Consider the following 22,325-nt stretch of genomic DNA (forward strand, 5'->3'; position numbering starts at 1 on the left):
CCACGGCGAGGGCTATGCGACCGCGTGAAGGCTGCACCAGACCATACGTGTACACTTGACGCAGAAGGATAAATCAGCCTTTAGGGTGAAAACCTGTGGTAAAAACAATTTTCATTCAAACAAATTGAGTTAAGTTCACACTCGAGTTAAACAATAAAATAGAATTTTCGCCCAGCCTTTCACACGCCCTCAGTTTACATTTTAGTATGAAACATACTAAATCCATTTGCAGTTTCGTTCTTACTACACAATGTCCTTGTTTATCATTTAAGCAAATTGGTAGTGGCACCAGTGTGACCTCTAACAGAATTTAGTCACTTTTAGAGAAAAGCCCATTTTTCAGGCCATTTAGTTGCTGCCTGGAGCACTGGTTGTATGCTTTTCATTTCGGCAGAATCTGACCCACTATTGCTCTGGCCATTGGCATTCTTGCTCTTTCTCAGCGGTCATAGGACAGTGAGAGAGATGGACAACATGTAGAAGATGAGGACAGAAGGTCTCCTGATGCAGAGCGACAGCGTGACTCACCCTTCATCCGCAATTGAAGGTTTCAAATGGCAAGTCCCTGCACATGCTGCCCCACGTGCTCTGCCTGAAGAGGGGAAAACATGCCTTTTCATGTTTTCTGTTTGAATCATTTATCCGGGTATAGCTAATCTATGGATTTAGGATTTTCAATTGAGAAGGATGCATTTGTTTTGTGGCTTTCCTCTTGGCAGGTCCTGCTCTCCAGAACTTACAAATTCCAAGGGAGAGGGATTATAGGAAGTGTCGGGAAAGAAGAAGAATTTGTATCAACTAGTGTTTAAAGGAGCAATAAAGGACGATTTCAAACTTGCAAAATTGAACAAATTCTAACACGGCCATCATTATGTGAGGTGCCAGACACATCTCACCATTTTTTTGCATGGATACTATTCAAAGCTATAATGAGTCACATTTACATAGTAAGGAGGCGTGATTTGTGCTGCAAAGAATGGCAGTGAATAGAAATAATCAAGGCATGGCGCTTTTCTCACTTCATTTGACAGTTTAGTGAATGTTTGCAGGTTCAAGAGAGGGAAAGAGTGAATATGTATGACACACATGCCTGAAAACATCACTCACTGAGTGGAGGAGCACTCAAACCTTTTACCTTAGACCAGAGAGCCATAATAGGAGCAAGCTTTATCTAACATTAACTGAATTTGCTCAAGCAATGTTTATCGAAAAAGCGAAAATACACCTGCATTGAGTGATAACTTAGAAACAATTCATCTAGTTTTCATTGGAAGCCCGTCAAGTGATTTATGGCATCCACAATACCTCCAGGGTGTACATCATCAACTAAAACAACAAACCGCACAATAGCACCAATTGTAGATTTGTTGTTGTTCCCTGATCACAGCTGTAATAATTTATGGTGTTGAAAGCACAGCAGTGCTGTATTTCTCTCCACCTCTGCTTTGTACCCACCCTCTTTCACCTTGAATTCATAACACTACTTTTCACAGCTTAATGAGAGTCTGGAGGCAGCATTCCTGGGTGGTGATATAAGTTGTGCACCTGTGCACACTTGCGTACATTTTACCAAGCTACAACCAAATGTTTTGGGCTTCAGAAACCAAGCAATCTTTCAAACTAAAGAATGAGACAAGTCTGAACCCCAGGGCCAATTGGACTTCTCAATTCGTCACCAGCGAGCACTGTGTTCCAAAGAAAGTGAATCACCATGTCAGTCGAATCCCGGGAAAATCTATAACGGTTAATTGTGTTACACAAATGAAATGTAAAGCCATTTAGCAGACATGCTGCGTGAATCAGTCTGTAGCATTCCCATGCTTGTCCAAATTGATAGCACTTTACTCACTGGCAGATGAGCCAAGACCTTTTCTGCAAATTAATTTTCTGAATAAACCGTTTGTTAGGCTGCCTGTCAAAGACAGATGTCAGGCTGAAAGTTGTCTTCAGCTTATGATTACAGGGAGCGTGCAGGGTTGGGTTCGGATATGGTTCAAAGTCAAATGGAGGAGACAGTATCTCTCCGAAAAGTGTCTCAGAAGTTGTGTGGTTATAAATAAACCACAAGCTTCATTTTGGATCTGAGACCTCAGGATCCTCTCGAGGGCTTAGGCTTTTTGTTTAACAGCCTCTGTCGTGCATTGTTTTCATGTAGTTTCATCAGCTTTGCATGTCCTCTTTTTATACTGTGTGGCCCAGAGTTCACTCCTGCTCCACAACGGCCATTAGCTGTGACCCTCGTGTTCCTCTTTCAAGTAGACGCCAATATCAGCCTCCCAGCCATGCAGTAAAAGGAGATGATGGCTAGAATAAAAAAAAGCTGTCAGCCTCTTTTTCTGGCAGTTTTTTGGGGAGTTTTAAAAGTTATTAAAGTATGTTAATGCATCTTCATGTGACTCTCTGTCAGGTGATTATTTGATAAGTTCTTATCAGAAGGTAAAGGCTGGAAAACGCTACTCAATTTTTCAAAATGGAAGCAGTTACTTAAACAGAAGGCAGAACATACTTGTGACTTTGTAAAAAAAAAAAACATACAGAGCTAAGTCAGAGTTTGAGTTCATCATACACAACACTTGTAGGCTTGTAGACAGTAAAAGTTGCAATAAGTCAAGAATTTGAGGACTGTGAAGGCCATGAGAGTTTAAGGTGTCATTTGGGATTGCACTTTAGTCTCCTTTTGCAACATCAGTGCATAAATCATAAAGGATTAGTTTTGTTTGTTATAGCATGCAGGACAAAAAGTCATTTGGAAGGGGGTGCAGAGTGGGGTGGGTTTAAATATGATGCCACCAATCACCGTTCATTTTGTTCTGCATCATGTATAGAGAGGCATGGAAATATACGCATAGCAGAAGTTTTGTATGTATTTAAAGAGTCTATATTGTAACCTGTTAGCTTGGCATTGACAATGGTCAACATGTAACTAAAGCCTTTGCCTTTTTTAAGTAAATTGTTTGTCACTTCATCTTGCTTCTGTCTTTTTGATGTTGGATGTTTTGAGAGAGTGCAGACTTTTTTCAGTTGCTTCATTCTTTGGGACTTTTGGTCCCAAATGAGACTTTTTTAAAGCACAGTGGGTCTTTGTTTGCTTTTCTGTTTGCACGTAAACACGACATGTTTTCCATTATAACATCTATGTTTCTAGGTGCACTGTAAAAGAATACAATTGGAATTTCTTCAGCTTTTTTTTTCTTCCAATTTTGTGCACCATGTGCATCAGAGGTTCAGTCAGTCTGTTGGCATGACGTCTGAGGCTGAGACTAGGGGTGTCCAAACCTGTTTCTGTTAAGCTCCAAGTCCTAATTAAAACACTTCAAAATCAGAATATCAAGATTTGACTCACTAGAAACTTTCAGGCAACTGTGTATGAGCTAGTTTGGAGATAAAACACAGAATTTTGTCCTTTCAGGAGCAGGATTGTGCACCTTGTTTTTCCAAACAAAACCATGAGATCCATGACAATTAAACATAGTATGTATTGTACAATTGGCTTTTTGTTCTTAAACTGGTTCAAAACATTGGTTTGAGCAAATTAAACACTATGCAGTATTCTTTTAATTCTGTCAAGTCCAACAGAAAATCTGCAGAGCTGCCTCTGAATTTTTGCATTTATCGCCTACTCTTTCAGCCTGCAAAATTCTTGTACTGTAGGTCCATTAACTCTATGAGAGTGTAGGCATAGTGTACCATTTATTATTTTACCTTTTGGAAGTGTGCTCAAGAACACCTGCTTTGCGGCCGCTGAGTGCCAAGCCAATGAGGCGAACTTCAGCCATAATTCAGCTCAACAGAAAATGTAGTATTATGTCACAAAGCATGGACCCAGAGGGGTGATAAGTGTACCGTTTATGATTGGGCCTGAAGTCAATTGTTGCACCAGCAGTGCATGCATCATACAGGAATATTGTAATATTATATTAGCATTTTCACAATTATAGGTTTACACCTTGATATCTTATTTATCAAAACTTGGTTTCTTGTAATTGCATTGTAATAGGCTTTACTGTGTCTTAACTGTGGCTTAAAAAGTCAAAATAAGCTGTTTTGGATTTCTTCTTCCATAATGGAAACACATTTCAGTATACATTTACAAAAAAAATGTGCATATATACAAAAAAAAATTAAAGAATATTTTTCATAATGTATTTGGCAACATTATACACACAAAAAAATCTTACTTTTGACTTTTATTGTACACAATAAAAGTCAAAATAGAAGTTTTCTACATTTTCTTTAAATTTTATCTCATTTTTGAAAATAAAACCAAAATTGTGTGAAAAGACATCATATTTTTAAAACCCCACTTTGATATTTTCCATAAAATTTTTGGTTTCAATTGGAGCTACTGAAAGTAAACACACAAGAAACTTATTGCCCAATTCTTCACATCCCTTTAAAATGAAATAGTGAATATTATTTCATCCCACACAACCTCGATTTTGATTTCATCTAATTAAATATGATTAACTAACCTCATTTCTGTATGCTGGCAGAAGCCGAATTGTCCCTGTTTCCCTTAGACTCTGACAAGCGTAGGCGCCTCTGTGTCGCTCAAAGAAACTATGCTTTTTGATTAAAATTAATTATTGTCTAACTGAGCAATTCCTTTCCTTTTAATGTCCTCGGTGGGTGTAATTAACTCAAGCACATTCCCCTTAAGTTGCTTTGCATGAAGAACATTTTCCCTCAAGGGATGCGTCTTCCCCGTGAGAGCGAGTAATTCCTCTGACACTCGTCCCTTTAACCTTCAAGCCAGTTAGTCGGTGAAGAAAGATGTCTGTGGTCTTCAGGCTGCTGAACGCATCCCAGTGGAAAACGTAGATGAAGACTCTACCTTATTAGAGAATATGAGGACAAAGTAGAGATGTTCTCATGGAAAAGAAAAAAAAAACACCTGAGCTGAGAAGTTGACTATATTTTCATTTGGATTCAGGCATGCTAGACATTTGACAGGGTCAGCGCTTTAAGCGCGGCATTACAGGATTGATTTTTTTGTTTTTTTGATGGAGAGAAGGGGGCGTATTCGACTGCGTTAAAAGCTTAATGGCGCTCCCCAGACAAGCCTCAAACAAGGGTAATGTAGACAGAATTAAATGACTCTGTCTAATTAATTAGAAGAGCGGAGGCTGGTAAGAAACAGCAGTGGCTTCTCATTAGACTGAGTTTGCGAGTCTCTAGAGAGTGCTGGTTCGGAATATTATCCTGTGCGAGCGACATTTCCCAGCAGGCACTGGTTGCTGACACATGCACGCACTCAACCGCCCGTTGCTGTGTTTCCGCATTGTGTTCCCTCCAAAAAAAAACACACACAAGAGAAGATCGCAGAATAATTAAACACACCCACTTTGAAGTCTGTTTTTCTCGCCTCAGGATATAATTCTGTTTGGGGATTTGTTGTTGTTTGTCACTCTGACCCAGAACTTAATGGACGCAGTGCACGGCTGTTAAAGTGTGTAACGCCTACTGTGTGAGCATCAAACGGCAACTCAGCAAATATCTTGTACATCTCAACTTGCCTCTGTGTCTAGGATAATCTCTGATCTGATAACAGGCTCTTGTGAATCATGTGGACTTGATATTTCTGGCTGTTTTGGCTTTGTTTGGTTGGGTTCAAAGCTTCTTCGGGGCAAGTTTGATTCTTTTAGGTGCTGATCAACAATTCTGCAGGATAAGTGGGTGCAATTGCCATAAAATGTAGCCTAAAAAGACATTTTCTTGTCACTCACTCTCACTCACTCATTGCTTTATGTCAGTCATGCCAGAGTGTCAGTTGTGTGCTGCAGCACTGCGTTTCATATTAGATAGATTTACATATTAGTTACATATTAGATAGATTTTTTTCCCTAAGTGTTACTGTGTCTTTAGTCTCTCTCTCTCTCTCTCTCTCTCTCTCTCTCTCTCTCTCTCTCTCTCTCTCTCTCTCTCTCTCTCTCTCTCTCTCTCTCTCTCTCTCTCTCTCTCTGTGTGTATGTGTCTTTGAAGTCTAGTGTCTGCTTTAATGAGTTACTTCAGACTTGTTCAGCCCAATCCACACTGGTCCTGCTGTCCTGGGGCCACTGCAGTGCCACTCCACGCACTCTCTTTCTCTTTCTTTCTTTCATTTCCTGCTCCCTTTGCTCTTATCCTTCTATCTTAGTTTTTCTCTGTTTTATTTCCTATCTTTTCTTTCCTTAATTTGCTTATACTTCCGTACTTTCCTTCTTGGTTTTCCTTTATTCCTTTCTTCCTTCCTTCCATCCTTCCTTTTATGCCTATATATATTTCCCTTCCTTCCAAGCTTTATTTAGTTTTCTTCCAACTTTTCTTTTTCTTGTATTATCCCTTTCTACATTTATCCTTCCAGTTCTTTCTATTTGAGTCCTTTCTAATTTGCTTTGTTTTTGTTTTTTCCCTTTTTATTATAGACCCTTTTCACATTTCCGTTGTTCTTAGTAGTGGAAGGCATCATAGTTGGGAAAACTTAGAGCTCAGTGAATGGGAGAATACAACAAATATATATCTTATTTGCTGAAATAATAAAAGAAGAACTCCCTGATGGTGTTATAAATACTTTCCGAAAAAGGAAAAACATTGTGGGAGACTGATGACGGCAGCCAGAGGGGAGAATAACATCAAATTTACTTTCCTGTCCCATAGACACTGCATTAGAAACGCCACCTGCAAGCGGTAATTCGTTTTTTGTAAGTTGACTCAAAGATGATATAATACATTCATGAATGCATATAAATGTTCATACATTTAAAAAAAATATATTAAAAATCTAAATATTAAAAACGTTCAAAGATTTAAGATTATGATGACCGTTAAACGCATCATAACAGGCTTGTGAAAAGGGTCCATAGTTCATGTTTATATCAACTTCTTGTTTTACATGCTTTTTCTGCCTTCCTTCCTTCTTTCTTTCTTTCTTTCTTTTCGTCTTTCTTACTAGTTTATAACCTTTTTTCCTTTATGTCCTTCTTTTGTTATTTTTCTTCCTTGTGTTCCTTCCTGTTGTTCATTGTTCCTTTCTTTTATTTCTTTATTTATTATACATGTTATTTATATTCTCTTTGTCCTTCCAGCTTGGTTCTCCTTCTCTCCCTTCCTCACTTTCATATATATGTATGTATATATATATATATATGAGCAAAATCACACTCATAGCAATGTGAGATGGCTGTATATCAGCACTGGTGGGACGCATACGTTGTCTTAGTGTCCAACCAGTTACAATATACAGCCTAATTTGCACTGTTAAGAGTGTGATATTGTATTCATTCAACAGTTCGATGGCATAATTGTGTGTATAAAAAAGAAAATCAAACACAGAAAGTCTCAAAAATCCTTTTTGAGAACTACTTTCTTCAAGTGTCTTTCTAGTGTCATCAGTCTACAGAGATTTCCCTGTATTTCTCTGTTGCAATGGGGAGATCACAATAATTAACCCCGAAAAAGCCAAAGCAATGCAAACACTACCAGAAACACTACCCGACTATGGTATAAATAGGTGAGTTGATAAATACTGAGTTTTTCTCCTCTAATGGCTTATTATGCAGTCTCTGTCGCCATCTTGTGGCGGAACGTCAACCGTCTTTGCTCTGCTCAGTATGACGGGCTGATGGATGTCGACGCACTGTACCTCCGAAATTATAAATATTTAAAATAGCCACTATCCTTATAAATAAATGGCATTTTTGTAATCTAAATAACTACATTCTCACCTGAAAAAGCCTCAAAAGTACATTATGTTGTCCAACAGCTGCAATATTTATCAAACTGTTGTGAGATCATTGATCTGCTGTCACTCTATGTGGGCGAAGTAATACAGAAGGGTGAGGAGGCTGTAAGAGTGCTGTTATTGCAGAATATCGCATGGCTATCAGCCAATTAGATTTGAGAACCAGACAGAACTTTTGTTTGTGTGTATATATATATATATAATTCTTTTTTATAACTATTTTTTACTTATTTAATTCAATTACCTCTCACTTTCATATCTTTCCTTTCCTCTTCTCACTATCACTGTCACTGTAACTTTCTCTCTCTCTCTCTCTCTCTCTCTCTGTCTCTCTCCCTCTCTCTCTCTCTCTCTTTTTCCTCACTCCAATTGCTCTCCAAGCTCGTTCACCCCCGGCAGCTTGTCTTCTCTCTCCCGGGAGGTGATACTTGGTTTTGATGTATAAATCATCTTCGACTGTTCAGTCTTTAATTAATGACCCCCATCTGTCCTTGACGGGTGAGTTTGAATATTAAAATGCTGACACACCAAACAAGCACCTCTGCGACTGCCTGACGCAACAAGCCCCAGAGTAAAGCAAGCTATCGGTACGCACAGAATAGGCAGTCTGACACAGACACCCTCACCTGCTCCGAGGTGCTTCCAGCCCATTTACCCAGCCGAGCAAGAGAGATAAAGCACAAAATCCAGCCGTTGCACAGAGCAGGGGCTATAATACCACCGTCCATCAGCGGGCCAGTCCAGTAAGGCTCTGTGTGTATGTGTGTGTGTTCATAGGCTTTTCAAGTGAGCCCTGCCAGAGTTTCTGAAGCGGTTATGGAGGCATCAAAGACAAGCGCCGCGGTGAGTCACCGGCTGCCTTTTACAATTTATGTACTGGATGTGTGCAAGACAGCATTTCAGGCCATTGACGGGGGGTGCGGGACGTGCAGGTGGACAGGGTCAGGCTGCATCACATATGCATGAACAGACAAACAACACAAAACAAGAGAAGCATAAAGGCTCCGTTCTCGCTTTTGTATGCCAATGTTGTCGATCTTGTTGTTCCCATCGCTCCTGCCTTTCAGTCTGCTCAGGCTTCTTTTTTTTGTTCTTCTCATGTCATTAATATCAGCTGTTCATCTCAGCGTCTTGTTTATGACTTTCTCTCTCTTTCTTCCACTTTTGGGGTCATCACTTCATAAAGCTGCTCGTGTAGCATGGCGAGCGGCTCTCTTTGAGTTGTCGCTACGATTTTCCTCTTTATCTTTCCAACTTGTGTTGTAGTGAAGCATGTGCTCTCTTTTTACTAATTACATGGTTTTCCACCTCTCAGAATGCTCTTAAAAATAAAGGTTCCATATGTAGTGAAGTCAGTTAAGTCGCACTTTATTTTAAGGTACAATTATCAGTATTGACAAATTATGAGCTATGACTTTTAGCTAAAAAAACTCCTAATTGGCTGCTTATTAATGGTTATAAATGTGATAATTGGGCTTATGTGTTAGGTGGGATTTGAAATCTAGAATAAGATCATGCAGAATGTGTACTTTTTTACATTAAGTATTAATAAGCATTCAATATCTTAATAATAGGCAGATAATAAGCCACTAAAATCAGCTAAAGTGTTTCCGTCAGTTCTGATATTACCAAATTTTTTTGTATTTAAATAACTTATGTGGAAAAGTTCATCATTGAACCACCTTTGCCTTTAAAGGACCTTTATTTTTAAGAGTGCATTATGATATCAGCACCAGTGCAATCCAATACTCTCATAAATCCTGTTTATGTGCTGTAAAAATCCATTACTGTACGATATTGGACATGCCAGTACCTCATCATTCCTTTTTCATGAGCTAAACAAACGCAAGTAGCTCTGACCTCAAACCTCTTATTAAACTTTAATTGCTACAAACCTGTTTCTGCAAAGTGTACACAAGTGCTCATGAATTAGGACACCGTCCTCCCCCCAGTGTGAAAGTCTCAGCCCAGAGCACACAGTTTCTCGTTAGTGACGATTAGCGCTCATGATGCGGAACTAATTTGCTGTTAGTTGCTTGTTTTGAATCTAATCCGTCTTTGTGGGATCTCTGTGGACTCTGTATCATTTATCCATGCGCACCTACGCTAAAAAATCATCCGCTCTGTGTTTTTCCTCTGTTCAGGAAAAAGACAGATAGGGAGCTGTGGGAAAGCTGTCCTTAAAAATAGCTGCTTTAATCCTTTGAAAGCAGATATGTTATGTGATACAGTTTTCAGATTCGAGAAGCATGTTTTCAAGCTCTGAATAGAGTGTGGATTTAAGCTCATGTTAAATTGCTGGTTTGTTCAAATATGAAAATTACTTCATGTTGTTTCAAACATCCAGGCTGTTCTTTTTAGCATCTTATTATAGCATAAAATGTATGTATTGTGAGTAGGTTGTATGTTGTTTAAACGCCTGAGGTTTGTCTTAATAAAGGCTGCATTTATTTGATCAAACACTGAACAATTTGTGAAAAAATACTGTTTTCTATTTTTTTATATATTAAAATATGAATTATTATTGTGATGGAAATTTACATTTTTAGTAGCTCTCACTTATTTAGTAGCTTAGTCTTCGGCGTCACATGATCCTTCAGAAATCATTTCAATGCACAAAACATTTTGTTATTGCTGCTTTTGATCAATTTAATGCATCCCTGCTGCATAAACATATTATTAAATACATGAATAAACTTGCTGACTGTATAGAGTGTTTTTCTATCATATATGATAAAAGCAATGGAAAAAGCTTGTCTTTTTCATACAGAAAGAGTGATTCATTCAGTCTAAATGCCACGTCTCTGTCATTCCAACAGCAAACCTTGGAGAATAACTTAACCAATCTGGTGAAGAGGAACAGTGAGCTGGAGAACCAGATGGCCAAACTCATCCAGATCTGTCAACAGGTGGAGGTGAGTCTAGGCAAATTTATCATAATAATCATAGCGTTTACGTCACCATCATCATCATAGCACCTCATATAGACTTTTAGTCACAAATAGTTTGTGCTGTGTTGAAAGAGTGTGCAGTTACAAAATTGAAAGGGTTAGTTCACCCAAAACTGAAAATGAACTCTTCTCTTTAACACAATATAAGATACTTTTGAGAAAAGCTGAATTCCATCAACCATTGATATCCATAGTAGGACAAACAAATCCTATGGAAGTCAATGGTTACAGGTTTATGGCTTGCTTCAGAATATTTTCTTTCATGTTTAACAGAAGAAAGAAAGTCAGAAATGCTTGAAACCAGAGAAGGATGAGTAAATGCTGACAGAATTTTTAGTTTAGGGTGAACTTTCCTTTAAAATGGTATTATATATGTGAATCTATGAATGAATCATACTTGAACTAAATGGTTTAGTTGATGTATGCAGTATGTGATTGATGCAGTTACTGAATGTTGCAGGCATGTGATTATATTTCTGCTTCATGTGCCAATGAAGGTTTTAATTAACTGTCCAGAAGTCAGCTGTATGAGCAGCTCTTGTGTGGCATGTGTTAACTTTGGTTCTGTATTTATGTGAATTTGCTTTCATTTCCGCTGAGGTAAAGGCTAGAAGAACACCTACTGTAAGAGCATATTAAAGTGAATGTAGATAGGTACATGCTTGTCTTGTGGATAAAAGAGACTAGTACTTTACATTTATTCATTCATTGAAATGAACTCATGGTCAGTATTAGAGAAAGAAAAAACCTTGAGCAGGCTTAAATACATTTTGCTAGAGGTCTGGATCTAGATTGTATATGCAAAAATGTGTTTAATACTTTTTTCTTTATTTGTTTCTTTTTTACAGTTGTTAATTATTAATCCTGAATGAATGATTCATGAATTAATAATGACATATGCTGCATATCTTATATGCAGATGCAGAAAACAAATGTAAATATTTTGGGCTTTTTGAAATCTGGAATATAGATGGCCTAATCTTAAACTGTAGTCTGCTGAAAATAACAATTAATATAACAAATATGCAGACCTTAAACCAAAGATGCCCAGAGTAGGGCCGGCAAGCCAAAGTTGGCCCAGTGTAACCTTTGATTTGGCCCACCATCCCATCTGAAAGGAGAATGAGAATGATGGAGAGGGTTGGGGCAATTGCCTTTAAGACAAAGATCATTTCTAATTTGACATAAGTTTTTTAGCTAAAAAAGCAAACTGAAATTAAATGTTTCCATTAAATGTTGTAAATGAATCTGCATTTTTAAAAATGCAAATACTGTCGCACATAGAGGACTATGCAGAAGATATCGGCTAGCAAATCTCAAGGCAAAAAGTAGTGTAAATCTGTTATTAAAAATTAGATTGTTTTGGTTTTACTGTAATAAGTTCATTTTAAATGTAAAAATTACTGTATTAGTTTATATAAAGCAATGTTTTCTAGTCATTTTTAAATATTATTACATAAATTAGGAAATTACCCATGACAACTTTATTTACCTTCGATCCACTAGCCTCAATCAAGTTTGGTTTTTGGCCCTTCGTGAGAAAAAGTTTGGGCACCCCTGCCTTAAACATACGAGATGTATGATTAAATAAGATTAAGAATCGCTGAACGTGAAATTTTGTCTAAACGTTTGGCGTCAATCCTTAGTAAGACAAATAGCCTACACATGGAGAAAGTTCAGCTGTGAATTTTCAGTGAGGTCAATCTTAATAGAGTGTCAGCCTTAAAAATCTGTGGAATGTGCTAGCATGCAGTCAGTTGAAGGGCTGTTATTATATCACATACTTTTTACATTGCACACTGTGAATGTTTAAATGGTGTGCTTGACAGAATGAAAACATCATTGTATGGTTTATTTGAGTGACGTGTGCTTGCCCAGTGTTGCTGGTCAGATTTTATAGTAAATTTTTTGAGAAATAAAGCAATCCCCGCTGAAGATAATGTAAGCGACTAAGAGGCATTATAAATGTGGAGTTTTAGGATGCATAAATGAACACTGTAGTCTAGACTACTTTCTTCTAAAACACTTCTTTTGACACTCCTTTAGTTTTTGAATCTGCTGCTAATGTGACACTCAGGCGTTTAAAGATCCACCCTCTTTTGAAAGATTTAAAGCAACATTTCTTTTAAAAATTTAAAGATTCAGTCACCAACATGTCACAATTTGGATCAAAGCCTAAAAGGAACAGTTTCAGAGTTATACAAAGAATTGTTGATGTTGTTGTTGTTGTTGTTGTTGTTGTTGTTGTTGTTGTTGTTGTTGTTGTTGTTGTTGTTGTTGTTGCTGCTGAAACTTCATATACAGTACACACTCAAGAGACATCAGAGACTTTTTTAGATCTTGTAAAACAGGGCATAATAGGTCCCCTTTAAATTGATCATAAAAAGTAGCATTTAACTCAAAAATTTTAAGCGCTTTTAGTTATTTTTTTTTTTTTAGCAAATATTTCTGAGCAATAAGTCAGTATATCAAAACTATTTCAGAAGGAAAGTATCACTTTTAAGACTTCCAAAATAATGAGACTGGAAATGTAAGTTTGATCAACAAACACATCATCATATATTCAAATACACCCAGAATTTTAAATATTACTGTTTTTGCTTTATTTTTAAGATAAAAGTAATAGTATTTAGTAATCACATTCAATTGCTTGGCTATAGTGCTATTTTTTTAGCTTAGTACAGTGTCAAAGTAAGACACTGTAGTATTTATTTTTTTTATTTGTTAATTAAAACTTACAGGGGTTGAACAATGAAACAGAAATGCCTGTTTTAGACCACAATACTTCATTAGTATGGTGTAGGGCCTTCTTTTGTTACCAATATAGCATCAGTTTGTCTTAGAAATGAAAGATACTAGTCGTGCATTGTGGCCATAGAGGTTCTGAACCATTCTTCTTGTAGAGTAGTGACCAGGTCACTACGTGATGCTAGTGGAGGAAAACATTTCCTGACTCGCTCATCCAAAACAAGTTGCTCTATAACATTTAGGCATGGTGAATGTGTGGGCCATGGGAGAAGTTCAACTTCACTTTCATGTTCACCAAACCACTCAGTCACCAGTCTTGCTGTGTGCACTGGTGCATTATTATCCTGATACGTGGCACCGCCTTCAGGATACAATGTTTAAAGCATTGGGTGCTCATGGTCCTCCAGAATGGTCCAGTAGTTTTTAACAGTGGTGCACCCATCTAGCAAAAGTATTGGGCCTAGGAAAGGCCATGATATTGCAGCCCAAACATCACAAATCCACCCCATGCTTCACTCTGTGCATGCAACAGATGGGTTGGTATGTTTCTTTGGGGCTTCTCCACACCAAAACTCTTGGATATGGGAAAGATAGAAATTGAAACTTAGTTTAGCTATTGTATAGCTGTATAGCTGTATAGCTGTTTGTATCTTTGTATATTTACTGTTCAAAGCAGCCTTATAATTGGTGAACTTTATTGCATTACAATCAAAATCTGAAAAGTTAAGCACTTGTGTATAGGGCTGACATTATATATAAACATAGTTAACCTGCAGTTGCAGTATATAGTATATAATGTCCTTTCAATCTATATATATATATATATATATATATATATATATATATATATATATATATATATATATATATATATATATATATATATATATATATATATATATATATATATATATAAATGACTATGATATTACCATTTGTTAGCAATGTAGCATATTCATTCATGCACATTATCAAACTACCCTTTTAAAAGTAAATTAGCAGACTTTAGCTTTAAATCAGGGCTTATTAAAGCCTAGACAAAGAAGACACCAGGGATATATTTAGCCTTTGATGTCACCTTGAACATCAGCTGAGCAAGTTATTTTTTTTCTGCGAATATGACTGAAGATCAGCACTAAGACATCAGGCACAAGGGAAATTCAAATGTGAGCGTCCTTTTAATGACTCTGTCAAGATGGTTGTCCTTGCTGTTTGAGAAAAGAAAGCAGGTGACAAGGCATTGTTACTTCATTAGCTGAATCAGTCTTGTTCAACCCGTAAGGGACTGCATGCGTAGCACGTCTCTAACCTCAGCTGAACCTCAAGCATAAAAACCCTGCACATTCCTGTTTGAGCACACAGAAATGAAGCTCATACTTCAGCTGAGTGTGGAAGAGGACATACATTTTAAAGCATTTAAAAACAGCTTTCTGCAGTAAATCCCCAGTTACGTAGATTATATAGAGCTGAACCCCCTCAAGGTTAATAAAGTGGTTAAAGCAGTCCATAAAATACAATAATTAACTGTGTGCTGTGTGGTTTTCTCTCTTAATATTTAAATCCAAGTCTTCATTAAACAGCTTGACAATCGTCAGAACAGAAGAACGTCTCTTTTAGGCCAAGTCTCCTGTGTCATGTTTATTTGAAAAGCATAGTAAATTATTGAGGATCAAATGAGGTGTAATAATGTAAATTAAGGCAGATTTTAAGGACACTGCAAATGTCCTAGAGGATAAATTGTAAAGGTTTGACTGATCCCTCATCGTTTAGCTTTAGTCTTCTACTGCATATAAATAACATTTGTCATAAAAATAGAGAGTTTTTAAAAAGCCTATTAAATTATGCAGTTTTGTTTTTCATAATTGTAGTCATAATGCAGGATATTTATTTGCTTGAAATAGTATAACAGGTTCATTACAATTGAATTCAGCTCTGTTACAAGATGAAAGTCTCAGTGAAAAGAAGCATTTTAACTACTTTACACCCGAAATTATAGTTCTAAATATTTTCAGTTTGTGGTTTATAGTTATCTGATTATCGTAATTAACTGATTAAAAAAAAATCTGATTAAGAGTCTACTATGTTTAAATACTGAAGAATGGTTGGGGAAAACAGCCCTTGACTTCTGTAGTATTTTATCTTCCTACACTGAAAAAGGATTTTGTTTCTTGTTCAAACTACTTATTTAATATGAGTTGTAACATTACAATTCTTATGTTGTTGTTTTTTGGATGACTTAATTATTTTATGTTCAATCCACTTTCATTTGTAAAAGTGGTTAAGCTAACTTGTTTGATTTGTGTTGGGACAACATGAAGGCATTGTGTGGAACCCAGCCTTTTTTTTTTAGTGTATACTCAACTTCTTGTTCAAACTACTTTTTTAAATGAGCAGAAACAACACAACTCTTGAGATTTTTGTGGGGAAATTTTAAATGTTTATGTCAAATCCACTTAACCTAAGTTAACTTAATTGATTTGTGTTGGGACAGCGTGAATGAATTGTGTTGAACCCTGCATTTTTTACAGTGTATTATGTATGTCAGTGGATGTCATATTCTTCAACATGTTTTTTTTTTTTTGTGTTCAACAAAAGAAAAATTCCTAAAAATGTGAGTGTGAGTAAATTGTGAGGAAAATTTATTTTTTTGTAAGCTATCTTTTTAAATGTAGGGATGTAGAATTTACATTTATCTTGCTGACTCTGATTACTAAAAATGCTGATTGGTATTTTTAGGTGAGAAGCACCGAATGTTGGGGTCTGGGAGTCTATGGCACCTATGAACCATTTGCGAAATTTGGACTCTCTAACTCAAACTCTCTAGCACCACCATTAGTCCAAACTTTCGCTTACGTTTGTCTTTATAACTTTTGAATCGAATAGGCTAACTTCCTGTCCACCATCTTGAATTAGTTTGAAAATCTGTTGTTTTGATTTCACCATAGATCGTTAGCTCAATTTCCATCAAATTTGGCTCAGACTAGACCTTAGACCGGTATAAGATTCTGACCGTATTATAACCTTGGATAAAAATGACACGATTTCACCGTATTATTATTACTGCTCTAAAATATGCTCTTTTTATATGTCTCGGTATAAAATTAAAACTTTTCCCCTTTGAACACAATATATTTTATTCTGAGAAACATTTAATATATTTTGGAACAGTAAACATGTCAGGTTAAATAATGAAAATAAATCATTGTCTTCTGCTGTCTTCATTTGTTTTAAAAACACTGATTTCTGTACAATTTAAAACGGCATCATTGTATTTTTTTTCTGCTGGAAATACTGTTGTCCTAAAAACAAAACAAAAAAAACATAAATAAAAAATCTTAAATATACCTTATTTAACGGTATAGCAGAAAATGTTGGCGATTTTAAAATCTTAACTTCTCCAAACCGTGGCATACCTTGAAAATCATCCCATGCCTAGCTCAGACCATGCTGCCAAAAAGTTATAGAATTTTCACGTTGCTCTGTAGCTTGTTGCCGTGCTTGTTTATGATGTGGCTGCTTGGCCACAATAATTGCTGCTTGCAGCTATATTTATTATTAATTTATTTATTATTTTAATCATTTTGCTCTGTTAAAGACCAATCAGTGCATTTGAATAATTTGAATAAAGAGCAAAGTATGAATTCCTCTTGCCCAGACCTCACTTTTGGCCCCAACTGTTGCAGAATTTGACCCATTAAGATGTCGGCCAACGAGTGCATCATCTGGAACGCATCACTTTCTATTTTAAGGGTCACATTAGCCAACATCTGAAGAACATCTCAAAGCAGATTCATACACTTCGTTGAGAAACATCTGCTTGAATATATGTCTAACATTAACAGTGAATAAACGCAATGCGCCGCAGATGCAAACTCTAAACGAATTACGTCTTCCAGATCAAACAGAGCCTTCAGCGTTGGTGTTAGTATCAGTGATGTTCTGCAGAGATGTTTACAGCAGTGTCTGTGAGTGTTATATGAAATACACTGTCTATGGAAAACCTTTCTATGGATTCCATTAGATGAAAGTGACAGTGAACAGTGGAGGAAAAGTCCTAAGAGAGTCTCTGTGTATAAATAACTTATGAGCTATCCTGTCAGGGGACCGAAGGTGTCAGGGGATCTTTGCACTTTCAGTTGGGAATTTCCATTTCGGCCTGGACTCCCTTATTTGGCATTTGAGGTATCCTCTTTGGACAGCTATGGGTTATTAGCCCTGCGGTGCAAAGGGCCGCTTTGTTTTGTTGCTGTTCCACCCAATGGACATGTGTGCGGCAGTGTGGTTGGAGCCTCCATGCTGCGATGCATATGCCTCATCCTCATCCATTTTTAACAGGGCCACTTGGACTCTCAGGCGACGAGCAGGCCCCATAGGAGCGTCTTGTACAGCCATTGCACTTAGAGCTCTCAGACCTGCCCCATCTGTCAGCATATGGGAAAGATACACAGTAATCAGTGCTGCCACAAATACAGACCTCTGCTCTGTGGCATCTGTTCAACAGCACTTAAATTGTTTATGCACCCAAAAGCGAACCTCTGGAGCTCATTAAGGACCTTTATATAGTGGCCAGTGTCTTTGCCGCCCTGTGGATTAGCAGATTGAAGATGTGGTAATATGAAGAAATAAAGGTCAGGAACTGATGAGCCTCATCAATAAAGGGAGTCTTGGCGCAGTCATTATATGCAGCGCACGCTATCATCTGGGCTTAATCTGAAAATAACTTGCTGAGATATGGGTGGTAGTTTTTTTGCCATTAAATGTGCACAAAATATTTGTTTTAATTCCCACAAGCTGTGCTAGTGGAAACAGTACAAAACGTAGTGAGGAGTTTTACACTTGGATTGTTTCAGATTTGTTTGTTGCAGCTGTTGTTTAGCATTATCAATATAAATGGCTAGAAAGTACACTGTAAAACCCAACAGCTCAAATTGTTTTATTTACTCAAATGGATTAAGTTCACAGCACTCCTTAGGATCAGTTTTTGAATTTAAATGGTTTGTTGCAGGTGGTTTCTTTAAATGGTTTGAGCTAACTTTTTGGGTTCTACAGTGAAATATTCTGAACAGAGTTCATCTTTTTTACTTTTTCTTAAATGTATATAACAACAATAATAATAATAATAATAATAATAATAATAATAATAATAATAATAATAATAATAATAATAATAATAATATAAAAAAGCATTTGTGACCCAGGACCACAAATCAGTCATAAGTGCACTCAAAAAATAACTAATTGGATGAACTTAATTTAGTTGAGAGCAGGATTTCCATCCAGTAAATGTGTTTAGCACGAACTAAATAAAAAAATATATTTACACAATTAATTGCTATTAAGTTGGTCCAATGTAATTTGAAATAAAAATAAAAATCAAATAAAAGTTGAAATACACTTATATTTTTATTTATCTTAAACTCAAAGTCTGATAATGTCATGTATGTCTATTTTGTGCCGTACATTTCGAAGTCTCTTAGTTTTATTTTAAGTTATCCAAAATTAACTAAAAGAGCCATTTTTAAGCATATTTCACGAGTTACACATACGTTTGATTGAGACTGATCTCAGAACTAATTTTAGGACAGGTATTGCTCACTGAGCAAAGCAACAAACCGCATTTTTGCTTATTAATGGCCCGTTTCCATTGAGTGATACGGTATGGTTCGAACCGAATCGTACCATACCACTTTTTCGGCACCCTTTCGAATGGGTACCAAACACGAGAAAGGGGACAAAAAGGCAGAGCTAGACGTCATTCGCTTACGTAACAAGCCAAAATAAAAGCAAAAGAGCCGCCATGTCAGCGGGTCAGCTGATAAGCGCGAAAAGGAATGGCGTCATACCACCCTGTAGCGTTAATTTTAAAACAAAAATGCAGCCATACGTCCTTTTGGATTACATAATTTGCAATCTCCAGAAGCGTATATACATATATACGGCTACGTTTTTAGAATAAGCCTATGTTGAAATTGTCATACTTTCTTTTAAAAATATTTGTATTCTTCAGTGTAGAACTATTTATGTCTTACTGTCTTACACTTTCTTTATGTATATTCAGTTATTGTAACTTAAAATCTATAGGTTCACTCTTTTTTCTGCATTTCAACCACTGGATTTTTTGGAAATGGAAGTCTGCCTACAGTAGACACTACAGTAAACACTGGCCTACAGTGCACAGCATCACATTAACTTGCAAAATATTCCCCTAGGAGCAAACTAGGGAATTCATAAGGTACAACTACATTACTATTACATGTATGCATTGTAAACGTAGTGCTGAATATTCCCCTTGCTCCATGGGGAATATTTTGAAACCAAAGATCTTTCCGCTTCAAAAAATAACACAGTTTTATTCACCACAGTGTAAAAAATGCAGGGTTGTACACAATTTATTCATGTTGTCCTAACACAAATGCATTAAGTTAATGTAACTACTTTAAGTTGATTGAACATAAAATTAAGCTTCCCAAGAAAATCTCTAGAATAGTGTTGTTTCGGTTCATTTTAAATAAGTAGTATGAACAAGCAGCAAAAATCTTTTATTTTGAGTGCAGCATTAACCATTTTATTGCATTTTAAATAAAAAAACAGTGTAAATATCATAATAGGTGCTAGTAGAGAAGTGCAGACTAAATTGCCCATTCTGTTTTTACCACCACAGTGCGCCAATCCACAATGATGCAGGTTTGTTAAGGGCTGTAAGTCTTTCTTGAGTGTCCAATAAACATTAATCCAGTCTAGGACAGTCTAAATGCGTAGACAAAGCGTCTGTGTGCAGAGCCATACTTTAAAGATGTCAACATGAATCTGCCAAGGTGTCAGGCGACTTAACCTTCAGGCTCTTAGCTGACTTACGGCAGACTAGTAGGGTACAGACGCCATAGTGAAGTGGAGTCACACATCACATCCCTGCCAGCCTCAGAAGAGCCTTTTATAGTCACCAAAAAAAAAGCTACGGGAATGTTTTCAATCCCCGATGGAAGAGCAATGTGTTAAGAGGTGTGATAAGGAACATACAGTATCAGTAAAAGGAGATATCCATCACTGCACTTGCCCGCTGAATAGAGAGAGAAGTTGGTTTGCTTCAGACTAAACGTATATGTGTCCACTGGCCCTTTTTTATCTTTTCTTTATGGCTGTTGAGCAGAATATTTTGCTGGATATTTTGGGAATGCCAGCAAATAATCTAAAACATAGAACAAATCTTTACTCTGTGCAAAATGCTAGACTTTATCACAGACTGGGTAATAAAAGTTTGCAGTTGGTACACTATTTTGGGCGTTTGCAATGAAGTTAGCATAATTCAGGGCTTTACACACTATGCTTATCCCCGAGTCAAATGTCAAATGTTGACAAATCACACATCAAATGGACTGGAGAGACTTCAGTTTTACTCAGTTTTACTCTTAACTGTGTCAAGTCAATTTATTTATAAAGTACATTTTAAAACTAGTGTATACCAAAGGGCTGTGAAAGACCAATAATGACAAAGAAGAAGAGTTTAAGAAAAGAAAAGAAAAGAAAAGAAACAACAAAAACAACACATGACTGGTCTTATGGTTTGGTTATGATTGTCATGTGATCAATTCGGTTCAATTTGGCTCAATATCTTGGTGTATCACGATGCATTGACTATGCTTTCCCTCCACAATTGTATTTTTTCTTCACAAAACAAGAATTCTTAAATAAAATTTTTTAAATATATTTATATTTATACAGTATATTATTTGTTATACAATTTTGTCCTTTAATACAAGCAGTCAGATATATGAACTACACCAATTTCCTGCTCAAAGAAATGTTTTGAATGTTTCAAACAAAACTCAAATACAATCAAAGAAGACAACATGAGCATTTATAGCATATATACTAATGTAAACATTATTCCGTTTGCTATCTGAGCATTGTCGAGTGTGTTCTTACAGCCCTATGATTGGTCATTGTGTTCTCAAGCTCAACAGAAAGGGCAGTGATTGGCTCTTAGGGCATACTCACATTAGGTACAGTTGCCTTAAACCGTGCTGAAGCACGATTTTCCCCCATCCCCTCTCCCCCTCGGCCTGCACTCACACTGCATTTTTACGTACCGGGACCTGGGACACGCTTGCATCATCGATGATGCGACTGTTCAGTTTAACAGGAGGAGAAGCGCTCTCACTCAGCACAGTGGAGATTACTTTAGTTATATCGTTTTGTATTATTTTTAGTCATCTGGGATGCAGTGACCCGCAGTTAAATATTTTGCCGAACAGATCCACCACTTTTGACGCTCATAAATTATCATAAAACTCCTTGTGCTGCAGGTATTAGGAGGTTTTCTGAAGGTAAACGTGCAGCGAGGGGTTTGTGGGGTCTTTAATAAACTATGACAGTTTGCGTTCATTGAACAGTAAGAATGATTAATAAACACATATGAAACAGTCCCTTAAAAGTGAAGTTGCGTCTTCAGTTTCGGGCTCAGGCGCGCTTTGCACTCACACTTCAAGTGTACCGCACCTATGCCCAAGTAAACCATGCTCTGGCACACCTCTTCCAACCGGGCCAGGGCCGGCCAACTGAACCCTGCCTGAGCTAGAGTCAGAATTCGGATAGCATAGTGTGAGTGCCCCCTAAAACTGTCAGCGCTGTTCACAGATGGGTGATGCGGACACAAAATGTGCGGTAACAGTCTGTATGTGCTTAACAAAGGGCACATTCCGCAGCTATCACAGCTGATCCGTAATAGACGCCGTGAAGAAAAATGGCTTTACAGACACTCTTGTGTCAGGACCCACAAGTATCACTTTAATAGCGATAGAGGAGAGGAAATGGTACCTTACAAACATGCCAGCAGTTCAAAGGTCCAAAGTGAGAGACAGAGAGAGAGCTTTCATTTTCTCCCTAGCAGTGAAATAGTGTCTCCTGGT

General features: G+C 37.0%; 1 protein-coding gene across 5 annotated transcripts in view; it reads left to right on the forward strand.

Annotated features, from left to right (window-relative positions):
• The window catches only part of mid2 (midline 2), a 288,228-nt gene that overhangs the window by 212,148 nt on the left and 53,755 nt on the right, over positions 1-22,325 (forward strand). For 3 of the 5 annotated variants that reach the window (XM_056471723.1, XM_056471721.1, XM_056471720.1), the window contains exons 3-4: positions 8,498-8,563; positions 10,540-10,635. In XM_056471723.1, the coding sequence (XP_056327698.1) occupies positions 8,498-8,563; positions 10,540-10,635 (162 nt within the window). The remainder of the gene's footprint in view (positions 1-8,497; positions 8,564-10,539; positions 10,636-22,325) is intronic. The other 2 variants (XM_056471725.1, XM_056471724.1) reach the window with 1 other exon arrangement.

The sequence above is a fragment of the Danio aesculapii genome, chromosome 14 (genome assembly GCF_903798145.1).
Source record: "Danio aesculapii chromosome 14, fDanAes4.1, whole genome shotgun sequence".
Taxonomy (NCBI): domain Eukaryota; kingdom Metazoa; phylum Chordata; class Actinopteri; order Cypriniformes; family Danionidae; genus Danio; species Danio aesculapii.